The sequence below is a fragment of the Trematosphaeria pertusa genome (genome assembly GCF_010094035.1).
Source record: "Trematosphaeria pertusa strain CBS 122368 unplaced genomic scaffold BU26scaffold_40, whole genome shotgun sequence".
NCBI classification, from domain to species: domain Eukaryota; kingdom Fungi; phylum Ascomycota; class Dothideomycetes; order Pleosporales; family Trematosphaeriaceae; genus Trematosphaeria; species Trematosphaeria pertusa.
This window is the reverse complement of record NW_022987251.1, coordinates 33,079-44,222: the sequence shown is the minus strand read 5'-3', so window position 1 is coordinate 44,222 and position 11,144 is coordinate 33,079. Positions and strand designations below refer to the sequence as shown.

The following is an 11,144-nucleotide window of genomic DNA, read 5'->3' as shown; positions in this document are numbered from 1 at the left end:
ACGTAATAATTATAAAAAGCTAAGTAATAAGAATTATAGCTAGATTACCTAAGAAGCTAGCTTTAGAGCTATTTATTATAGCTATTTAGATTCTTAATACTACGCTAATTAAATTAAATAGCTAGAAAACTCTATATAAGGTAGTAATAGATTATAAACTATTAGTAGCTTATTACGCCTCTATTAGCTATTAAGCGTATATTTATAGAAAGAACCTTAAGAAAGCTAATAAACTAGAAGCACGTACTTATATTAGTTACCTACTAGAATAAGACTTCTTAAATATCTTTAGAATCTAGATACTCTTAAAGAATAAGGTTATCTAAACTTAAGATATCTTATTTATACGTAATAAGCTATACAAGAATAATAGTAGTAAATATAAAAAGTTTCTAGTAGTTAATATAAGTAATATTAAGGTGTATAATATTTCTTATAAAGAGCTTATAGTAGAGGTTAAAGATCTACTACTATAGAGCTAATTACGTCTATTTAATATAACTTTAAACGAATAGACGTTAACACTAGAGCAATATATACTAGCTAAAGAATTAGTAGAAAAAGACCTAGAAATACAAATCTAGAAGAAGTAATAATAAGCTAAGAAGTATAATAAGTCTCTAAGAGGTTACTTAATTACTCTAGCGTTATTAAGACACTCTACTCTATATAGTAAGAGCTTAAGAGGCGTATTAAGAGAGACTAACCTCTCTAAGCTAAGCTTATCTACTATTTAAGCTAAATTACTATAAAGACCTCTTAGAGCTATAGAAGACCCTAAATATATACTAGATAGGTACTAGAATAATACTCTACTACGTCGAAACCTTAATTCTAAAGACCTAAGTAATATAATATAGAGTAGACGCTATAGATACTTTCTCTTAAGGTCTAAATATATAGCTAGCGTAATTAAAGCATAAAAGAAAGCTTAAATATTTAACTTAATACTATTAATAAACTTGTATAACTACGTATTTATAGCTTTAGTAAGCTATATTAATAAACTAAGAGTTAATAGAGAGTCTATAAGGTTAAAATACTACTATAATTAGATACTATCTCTACCTAAGTATTATAAGAATATTAAAGGCTATATATTTAAAGCTAAGTTTAAAGAGGCTATATAGAAGGAGTTTAGTAACTACTTTAAGAAAGAGTGCTTTAAGAAGACATTAGTAACGCTAGCGTTAACTATAGTAGAGTGCCTTCTACTTATATAGGTATTATTATATAAATTTAATAAAGACGAATATCTACTTAAGTGTAAAGCTTATCTAGTAGTTTAAAGAGACCTCTAAATATAATAGAGCGATACCTATACTACTACCTTAGTAGCAAGAACCTTTTAAGCTCTAGTAGCTATAGTAACTACCTTTAGATTACTAATATATTAGTACGACGCTATAAACGTCTTTCTAAACGCAAAGCTTCTATAGAAGCTCTACTACTACACTCTAGAAGGTTTTACTAGTTAGTTTAGCAAGCTCTTAGAGCTGTATTAAGCTCTATATAGACTAAAGAAAGCACCTCTACTATAGTATAAGAACTTTATAGAGACTCTTAAGAAGTTAGAACTTATTAAAATAAGTATTATACTATGCCTATAGGCTAGTAACAAGCTTATAGTCTTCTTCTTTATTAATAATATTGTTATACTTATCTACCTAGATAATATAGACGTTTACGTAGAGTTTAAACGCCGCCTACTTAAAAAGTATAAGATTAGAAAGATAGGTTAACTTAATTAGTTTCTAGGTATATAAGTCGTAAGAGATATAGCGTTAACCTAGCTAATCTAGAATTTCTTTATTAATAAGGTTGCTAATAAGTTTAACCTACTTCTAAAACTAGGTGCTAAGTATCTACAATTCTCTATAAGAGAGAATAACTTCGCGAAATCTACAGAGACACCTAATAGAGAGCAAACGAAGCTTTTCTAGCAGCTAGTTAGCTTACTAGTATATATTTTCTACTTTATACGCCTAGATATATTAAGAGCTTACTTAGTGTTAGCTTAATACTTAATTAACCTAGGTTAATAATATCTTTACGCTGCTATACATGTATAGTAATACCTTATAGAGTTAAAAACTCTTATGCTTAAAGCGTTATAATACGCTATAAAGAAGAAATACTTCTAGAAGGTAGATTTTAAAGAGCCTATCTTCTATAGAGCCTTAGATGCTTTATTTAGTAATAATCTAGATACTAAAGTAAGCTCTAAAGACTATATCTTTAAGCTATATAGATTACCTATAGATTAGAAAGCTATAAAATAATAGATAGTAACTAAATTAATAACTAAGGTAGAGCTTCTAGCGCTTTTAAAGATAGCTTTAAAAATAGAGTAGTAGAACCTACTTTTCTACTACCTAAAGCTAAACCTTAATATTAAACTAAAGCTTTAGTGTAATAATTAGTAGACTATAGGTATAGTAACTAAGGCTATAGAGAAGCTTTAGATAAAGCTTAAATACGTTAATATACACTAAATATAGCTTTACTAGAAAGTTAAAAACTAAAGAATTAACGTTAAATAGATTTCTATAGGTTAAATACTAGCTAATAGACTTATAAAGATTCTATTACCTTAAAAACACGTCTACTTTATTTAATAGCTAGAGCTTAAGAATATTTCTAGTAAGTTAAAGCTTTCGCTATTCTTAGTAGAGTAGTAGAAGCTACCTAAGAACCTCTTACGCTAGTACTAGATTAGATAGTAAACCTAACCTAAGTAATATATGCCTAATTCGCTAGTATTTTAAGACCTCTAAGGTAACTATTTACTTTTATTTTACTTCTAGCTCTACTATAGAAGCGTCTACTACACTTATTTAACTATTTTCTATTAATTTTAACGTATATATATACTAGTTTTATACGTAATTCTATTATATCTTAACTAGCTACGTTTATTATAATCTATTAGATTAACTATAAAATTAATAGGCTACGTTTATTATAATAAGCCTAGTCTTAATAAAAAGCATAGTAACGTGTTAACGTCTACTTAATAATCTACTCTATAAGATTACTATAAGCTATAAGAGGCTATAGCAACTATAAAAATACCTTAAAAGCTATTAAATAAGGTGTTCTTTCTTTTTACTCTCTACTCTTAAGTTTAATTTACGCCTTTACTATTACTCTATCTCTCTTTTTACCTACGTAGAAGCTATAGAAGTTAGTAATAGAGAGGTATTATACTATTACTTAAACACTTAAATGCTTTACTATCTAAACCTAACCTCTAGATTCTATATTAGACTTTCTAATTAGAAATAGGCTTAACTTTATATATAAAGCTCTTACCTCTCTTAAGTATATACTCTTTCTACTTATTTTAAGTTCTCTATACTTTATAGAAGTAAACTAGTTTTTAAATCTTATATATATACTATTTCTTTCTTAACTACTATTACCTAAAAGTTAACGTTCGCGGCTACGGCTAGGCGGGCTAAAGGTACAATAGTATGTGCCTTCTTTAACGTTGTCAAGGCTTTCAAGCTATTTAGCGGAGCCTCTAGAGGTAAATAGAGCGACTTTACTTTTTGCTTCTAGGTTTAAGCTACCGCCTAGACGACGACGCGGTTCTTCTACTTTCTGTACTTCTTTTTAACTCTACAGAGTTCTCTTACAAGGGGGGTGGCTCTTACAGAACACCACAGCACTAAGGGGGGTATTCACAGGAGACGATTATTAATTACCTTTTTAGGTATAGTTAAAAGCCTTACCTTCTTAGACAGCTTTCCGTATACACTCTAAGCTGGGGGGGTGTGTTGCTAGATATAGTTACTACTTTACGTAACCTAGTCATGTATATATATAGCCATATTTCTCGTATTCTTAATCAATCAACTCATGTCTCAATACTCTGCAATTCATCCAATATATAAGAATCCCCCAACTCGCCTTCAGCAAAAATTCTTCCAAGGCGTCAGACCAGGAACTTCAGCTCAGACTCAACTCGACCATCATCATCAACAAACATCTTCACGGCCATCATCGCAACTACATTCAATTATACAGACATATTTACCCCAAGGGCCTCCCTTCTTATCTCATCAATCACCATGCCTACCGAAGCAGACAAGAAAGCGGCGGAGGCAGCTGCCGCCCAGAAGGCAGCCGACGAGGCCCGGAAGGCTGCCGAGCAGGCGAGAATCACCGAGAACATTCAGCACTTGACCGAAGAGCAGCGCCAGCAGATGCAGGACGCAGGGAAGAGCTCGCAAGGGAGGCGAGGGGCGGCTTAGAAATAGGTATATCCGACAAACCAACGGCAGTGATAGACCAAAGCACGCTAACCACATGCACATGAAAACAGGGCGCACAGCGGCAGCGGCGCCATCGCGCACCCTTGCGTGGCCAAGCTCTCCCACCCGCTGCAGCCATTCGGGCAGGAAGCCAGTTCAAACGCTGGTGTGGTCTGGTCGCAGCTGCATCCCCAATCTTGTGCGCCGTGGACGACGAATGGGCTGCGTGTTTCAACCCGAGTCATTCCTTGTCATTATTATCCAGGCTAGTAGACACGCAAAGGAGTAGTGTCACTCGCCAACATGAAAAGCCCTTCGCGAGGTTAGTCTATTAGTGGAAATTCACTGCATGTCATGCCTTCGTTCATTTGGCTGTGCTTGGGAGGCAGGTGCCGACAGCCCAACCCCAATCACGTACATAGGTGCTTGGGTACCTTAGTTTAGGTGGATACAGTAAACTCTCGAAGGCGCGATACAAGGTAAGCCACACACGGGTGCAAAGGAGGTCCGTGTTATATTTTCTGCTTGACCAGAATTCCCGATTTTGTATGAGAATTACTCTTATTAAAGCGATATTCACGATATAACGATACGAATTGGTCGAAAACGCCAGATCGCTAAATCGAGAGTTTACTGTAGTCATAGAAGGATTGGACGTGGCCGCGAAAGCGCTGAAAAGCAATTACGCAGAGTTGCCAGGCACGAAATTGCACGTATAAACTCCGCCCGTGAATTCGTTCGACCTCGGGAACGCGTGTCATTCGGTAGCCGTCGGCCCAACACGCAAATGGCATTTGGCCAAGTCTCATGTAGGTCGCCGCTGTCCCTCCAGATTCGTGATTCTGCCGATTTGCATTACCTACGCCGACTTCCTAGAGGTACGGTGCCACCACCCCAACCCATCCCGCTCAGAGGACTTTTTGCGTCGTCGCAACCAGACACTCTAACAACAAGGACAGACCATTTACATACTGCCCTCGTGGGATATCACAATTAACCGCCCGACGCTCCGACGATGGCTTCGACGGATACACCTCGCGACATTACTCCTCGTGTGGGCTGCGTCGATTTCGCTCTACTTCACCGGGTCGTCATCCCGCCTCTACAGAGGGCTATTTCGAAAGCGCATCTCAATACATCAAGGCGCTTGTAGATTACATCTGGTTCTCCTCCTACAGTCCTCTATTGCAACGAAATAGCCGCGAACGACGCCGATCAAGCCTGTCGAAGCGCCGTCTCAACCGCGCTTCTAGCAGCAACGAAGAGTTACAAATGTAACACAACAGCAATAGCCGCCCTACCACTAAGGATGTAATTGGCTTGCTAAGGACGTGAACTGGTCCAGCGTCATCCTTCCCTCTTTCATTTCCGCCTTCGCGGCCCTCATCCAATCAGCTTTAGCACGATACTGCTGCAAGCTAGCCATCTTCGCCGCGACAAACTCATCGACCTGCCCTTGAGGAACGGCCGCTTCTTCTACTTCCCACTGTCCGCGGTATATCTTTCTAACCTGGATTAGCGGAAAGCTGGCCCAGCCGGGGCCGTTGACCGTGAGGATCATGTGGACCCAGCAGGCGCCTGAGTCCCACGACCATTCGGCCAGCTCGACGAATTCCCTATCACTTGCCCCGTGTCCTAACTGCGCCCTCTCAGCTACTACCTCAGCTAAGGTAGCCATGTACATTTCTTTATGCTCCACCAATCTCTCCCAGAGGTCTTGCGGCTCGCCCTTATCGCAGTCCCACGACTCGTTAGTCGGACGATCCTCGAGAAGCCACCAGGGAATCGTGGCAGCCAGCTGGGCGGGTGCGGCATAAGTGAACTCAAGGTCGATAAGGCCCGCGAAGGCGGGAAAGTCGGGATCGTCTACGGGCTTAAGTATAACATTCTTCATGCTTAGATCATCGCAGACTAGCTTTGCTCTCCCTTGATTGTAGGTCGGATGGACAAAGTCGCCGAGCCGCGACCGAAGGACCGTGAATGCTCGAAATAGGGCGCTTGCCTCTGTCTCGTTCCGAGCGGCGTTCGGCTGCATCATGATTTGCTGCCAGCTCTGTTCAAGGAGGTAGGAAAGGTATTCGTAAGCTGATCCGAATCTTTGGGATCGGTGGCCTATTAAATATCACCCTTGTGTTAAACACTGCGAGGGCTAGCTAAGACAAAATTGAATATCTTACCAAGTCCGTCGATTCCTCCGAGCTGTCCCATTCCGGTCGCCTTGAAGGTCAAGGGTGGGCTCCCAGAGCCAACATTAACTCTTGCCTGGGGTTGCAGGTCCAGACTTCCGATAAAATTAAGGTCGACGCTATATAGTTTAAGCTGAACGTTGATCATTTGCCGGAACATGCCTCGGAGGAGCGTCTTGTCAACATCGGCCTTCATGATACCGATCCTGGGATCGAGGAGAAGGCTCTGCAGAGGAAGCCCTTCGACGTATTCGACCAGCATAAATGGTCCCAAGCCCAGACGGTTATCGCTAGCGGGACCCCAAGCGAGGACCTCGGGGACTGGGACGTCGGTCCTCTGGCGGATAATCGAGATTGCCGCCACTTCAGCGCCAATCTTCTCGTCGAGATGTCTGTCGCGGGTTTTCCCTGGCATCGGGAGGCGAATTATGAAGGCCTTGCCGTTGCTGAAGGTCACCTTCAGGCAGGCGTTGAAGGAGCCATTTCTCCAATAGGGATAGTTGTATTTGTTCAGTTCGACGCTGCAAGGTAGTTGTTGGGGGTGAATGCTAGATAGCCATTGGGTGAAGCTGTTGGTATTGCTCATCTTCTGAACTCGGACCTTCCAAGCATCTCTGAGAGCCTCATTGCAAGAGTCCACAATGAAATTAACGTCCATGACGTGTAGGTAGCTGGATAAACTTGGGTCTTGTGGTAGCCGGGGAATGAGAGTGAAGGGAAGATCCTGTCATTATTTATATTCTCGGAATCTTGGTTCGCTCACCGCCCTTATGGCACCCAGAAGCGATCGATGATTAGTCAGCTGCGGGCCGCACAAGGCAATCAAACCAGAGTTTGCTTAGTCATGGGAGCTCAGTCCATTTGGGGATCAATGCGAGCCTCAAGTTTTTGCGATTATCCTGTTCTTTGCGAGTCTGGTCAAGAGCCGAATGTGTAGGGGAAGTATGACCGCTTACGCACGTTATGATACGATGAGCAGAGCGATTTAATACTGTACTGGGTTTCCCCACCTGGCGCACGTCCCCACCTGACGCACGATTTTCGGATGCCTCCACCCACAACTTTTGAAGCTGCAGAGCTCTATATATATCGTAAAATCACTAGATTTTTTGGAGTAGCACTTGCAGAAGCTTGATAAATCGATTGGCAACGATAAACTACGTGCGATACCTCTGTGGGAGCCGTACCTTGCGGGTGCGCGTGGCCGCGCTCGGTGTGGGCACCACATCAACGATGGATGAAAAATCCACATCATCAACCTCAGTATCCTCAAATACATCGAGAGGTGGCGGGTCGTGATCTGGCCATCTCAGCGTGATTGTCACTGGCTAGACTAATGGGCTGGGCTTGAGAATTGGCAGACGGTAGGTCCAGGGCGCTTCCGGGACACTCTGGGCTTGTGTTTGCGGGTGACGGCGGGCTAGACGTGCGCACTTAAAAGTCTGTGACTCTGGCGGCTTGTGCACCTACACAGATGGCGATGGACTCGGATGTTGTCTCCGGCTTGTCGCCGGCAGTACTAGAGCCTCCGGTCCAACGTGGATCCGCTTCGTCCAAATCGATCATGATTTGGTCGCAGTCAACCTCGTAATCTCCAGCAGCAACGCCCGATCCTGTCCCGTCATTATTGTCCCGACAGTGCTTAGCTAGATCGTGGCTATCCGTGATGTCGGATATAGGAGTAAGATCTCTGAAAGTAGCTGGGTTCTCGAAGAGTCCTTGTTCGGAGCTAAGCGTTGTGGTGCCGGTTTGCTCACGAAAATCGCGCGGCGCTGTGGAGAGTCAGCATGTCGTTGCTAGCAGAGCCCGAATGGGATCTGACCACGTGAATGCTGCTGCCCTAATCATGGCGAATTGGATAAACCTGTGTGACCCGCGTCCCACACAGTTTATCTGCGTGCGTGGAGATGTGAGTCATACGCAATCAGATGCGAGGCGGGATGTCGACGTGTGCGGATCCTTTTCTACCCACCCAGGCGTGCCTGTTGAGAGCAGATTAAAATCAATGAGGATAGGTTCTGTAGATTCCCCATGCTTGAGTATAATGAAGCCGCCGTCGCGAAATATATCCGGTGGGGCTGAGACACGCCGTAAGCAACGTCACGCCCGTCAAAGATCTGACTGGTCCCGCAGGGACCAGTCGACACTCGATCAGTTCTGACCAATCAGAATAATCGCCTAGATGTGGTTTTAAAACGCGCCATAGTAGTGAGCACTTCTCCTTTGGTTCGGTCCTCAACCCGAATTCCTCGACCAGTTGCTGCTTGACCTGCGATGGCATGAGCGCATGAAGACTGCGTCGGAGGTGTCGCGACTCGACGTACGTTCTTCATCTGATGCTTGACGACGGGATCGATGTCGATGCGGCCAGTTTCCTGCCTGCGCACGATGCAGAGGACGTTCCAGTACGTCTGCAAGCTTCGGGACGAGTCGATGCTGCCGCGACTCTCCCGGAGGAGCCAGCGGAAGAAGCAGCCCAGGTCTAGGACCGCGAAGTCCAGAAGAGCTTAGTGCGCGTCTTCTCGGATCACACCGAAGTACCTGCTCGAGGCGTCCGTGAGCACGTCGTAGGGGGAGGATAGGGACTGGGCTAACTCACTTTTGCCACTGCTGCTTGATCATCTTTTGCAAGTACTCGCTGGAATCCCCATACTTTCGCTTGTTGACCTTGCCTTTATCGAATGCGTTGCGTTCTTGAATGTAGTACTCCGCCGAACGGTCGACGTCGTTCTCGCCGTCGTCTCTCCTGCGAGGGGCCATGGAGCAGCCCGTCGTCGGACACGTCTCGCCGCGAGAGCTGAAGGTGTGGGAGCTCGACCGGATGAGCGATTGAGAGAAGGATGGAGAGCGAGGTGCAAACAGAAGGCATGGAGCCGGCGGACACGATGCGAGAAGCCATGGTATAAATAGGACGTGCTGCTGTGCAGAAGAGCGCGCGCGTCTGAGGGTCCGAAAAAGGACCAGGCCGGTGCGCTTCGAAGCCGTCGGCGGCGCGAATCAGACAGGCCCATCCCGGAGGTACGACAGCGAAAGAGATGGTCGTCGACGAGGAGGTGATTCTCAGTTAAGCCTGCATGATCGACGCGAAGGGGCACTGCGCTCGGGCAGAGGCTCTAGATGCAGCGGCTGGAGACCGCGGAGCCAGCCCTCACAATACGGCTAGCGCGTACGGCCGCCAATCAGAGCCTGCTGCAGCCCCACAAGCCACTGCAGAGCGCCCCAGCCACAGAACATCAAAAGTTCAGAAATCAATCCTGCGCCGCCCGCAGCCAGCGCGCCGGAGTTAGCGGAGTTAGTCAAAATCCAGAAAGCCATGCCCGCAGCCAGCCAGCCAGCCAGCCAGCCAGCCCGCGCGCGCCCACCCATAATCACGCCCTGCGCCGCGCTCGCTCAGCTTTGTATCGCCGTCGCATATATTTCTGAGCGATCCTGGCGCAACAGCCAGTAAGAATACGGCGCTGGCAGGCGTTGCAGGTGTGCCTGCGGGCCTGGAGTTCTTGGAGCGAGTAACTCGCGGAGGACTTCTTTGGGCCCGGCGAATAGCACTGGACGAGCACAATCATGGGTGGGATAGACAGCAGACGAAAGCTGAGCAGCAGCGAGAGAAAGAAACAAGGCACGAACCTCTCGAAACACGAAAGCCGCGCGCAAGCGCCCAGTCTCAGCCGCAGCTCAACATCTATCCAAATCCAGAGTACTCGTCTCACGATGATATCTGTGCAGGCGCCAAAGGTTTGCATGGACCATGTGCTCCGTACCCAATGCTATTCGAGTTAATTACCTAAAGAGGCCGCCAGTCTCCTTCCGTAGCCACCGCATGCAAATCCGTAACTCTAGCCCAATGCTAGTGCTAACAAACAATGCCTCGCCCCAAACGCCAGTAGGAATGCCGCAGAGCTTAGACCTTCACAAACGAGCCAGTGTGGCGTAATGTACCCCCCTACCGCCCTCTTGAGCCTCGTCCTGCTAGTACCCTGCTCCAAATGGCGGAGCAACTTGTTGACTCGTACAGTGTCTAGCTAGCCGATGTCGTTGATGCGGGAGGGGAAGTGCGGGATAACTTGTAGCTGGGCATCGGCCGCCGTCAACGAATAGAGCGGCGTGAGGTCCTCAGCGACGTTGCCAGCGATATTGTGGCTGTTCTCGAGGCGGGCTTGGTTGTTCAGCTGGCTATGTAGGTTTTATGTTAGCCAGCACCATGTCTGCGAGGGTTCGAAAGGGTATTCTTCACGTACTGCACCTCGACACGACGGAACCCGCGGTCAAGCCGCTCCTCCATGCGGTCGAACCGCTCCTCCATGCGGTCGAACCGCTCCTCAAGGCGCCCGACCCCCTCCTCAAGGCGCCTGAGCCCCTCCTTGATGTGATCCAGTAGTTCGAATATGATCCGTAACTCAGCCATGATCCTGTTGTCGCGTTGCAGAGTTGGCAAATTCTGGCAGTTTCGAGTTCGTATCACCATGGTGAAAGTGTTGGCCGTCTCCTCGCAACCGGCTGCCATGACGGCGAACTCAGGCTGCGGACCGAGAGCAGCATTGGCACTAGCGGCGAGGTCAGGCTGCGGATCGAGAGCAGCATTGGCCATGGTTGGTGGTGCACAGAGAGGATGAGGTGGTAAGAGTTTGATGATGGTTGAAGAATTGATGATGGTTGAAGAATTGATGATGGTTGAAGAATTGATGATGGTTGAAGAATTGAT

General features: G+C 45.5%; 4 protein-coding genes across 4 annotated transcripts in view; 1 reads left to right on the top strand and 3 right to left on the bottom strand.

Moving 5' to 3' along the window:
• Window positions 1–3,921: 3,921 nt before the first annotated feature.
• Window positions 3,922–4,599, top strand: BU26DRAFT_526194 (uncharacterized protein). Its single transcript, XM_033830680.1, has 2 exons — window positions 3,922–4,265; window positions 4,331–4,599. Exon 1 carries the CDS (start codon window positions 4,077–4,079, stop codon window positions 4,257–4,259), a length of 183 nt encoding a protein of 60 aa, XP_033675207.1. The 5' UTR covers window positions 3,922–4,076; the 3' UTR covers window positions 4,260–4,265; window positions 4,331–4,599.
• Window positions 4,600–5,401: 802 nt separating this feature from the next.
• On the bottom strand, window positions 5,402–7,161 carry BU26DRAFT_611820 (uncharacterized protein). Its single transcript, XM_033836092.1, has 2 exons — window positions 6,437–7,161; window positions 5,402–6,371 (listed from the first exon to the last, which is right to left on the bottom strand). The coding sequence occupies exons 1-2, from the start codon at window positions 7,101–7,103 to the stop codon at window positions 5,563–5,565; spliced, it is 1,476 nt and encodes a 491-aa protein (XP_033675206.1). The 5' UTR covers window positions 7,104–7,161; the 3' UTR covers window positions 5,402–5,562.
• A 718-nt stretch (window positions 7,162–7,879) lies between these two features.
• Window positions 7,880–9,205, bottom strand: BU26DRAFT_512420 (uncharacterized protein; the record flags this gene model as incomplete). Its single annotated transcript, XM_033827375.1, has 6 exons — window positions 7,880–8,217; window positions 8,418–8,427; window positions 8,568–8,714; window positions 8,770–8,927; window positions 8,979–8,986; window positions 9,045–9,205. The coding sequence occupies 6 exons, from the start codon at window positions 9,203–9,205 to the stop codon at window positions 7,880–7,882; spliced, it is 822 nt and encodes a 273-aa protein (XP_033675205.1).
• A 975-nt stretch (window positions 9,206–10,180) lies between these two features.
• The window catches only part of BU26DRAFT_526191 (uncharacterized protein), a 1,117-nt gene continuing 153 nt past the window's right edge, over window positions 10,181–11,144 (bottom strand). Inside the window, exons 2-3 of the mRNA XM_033830679.1 lie at window positions 10,681–11,137; window positions 10,181–10,615 (exon numbers count right to left, since the gene is read on the bottom strand). Coding sequence (XP_033675204.1) covers window positions 10,465–10,615; window positions 10,681–11,030 — 501 coding nt within the window. The 5' untranslated portion in view covers window positions 11,031–11,137 and the 3' untranslated portion in view covers window positions 10,181–10,464. The remainder of the gene's footprint in view (window positions 10,616–10,680; window positions 11,138–11,144) is intronic.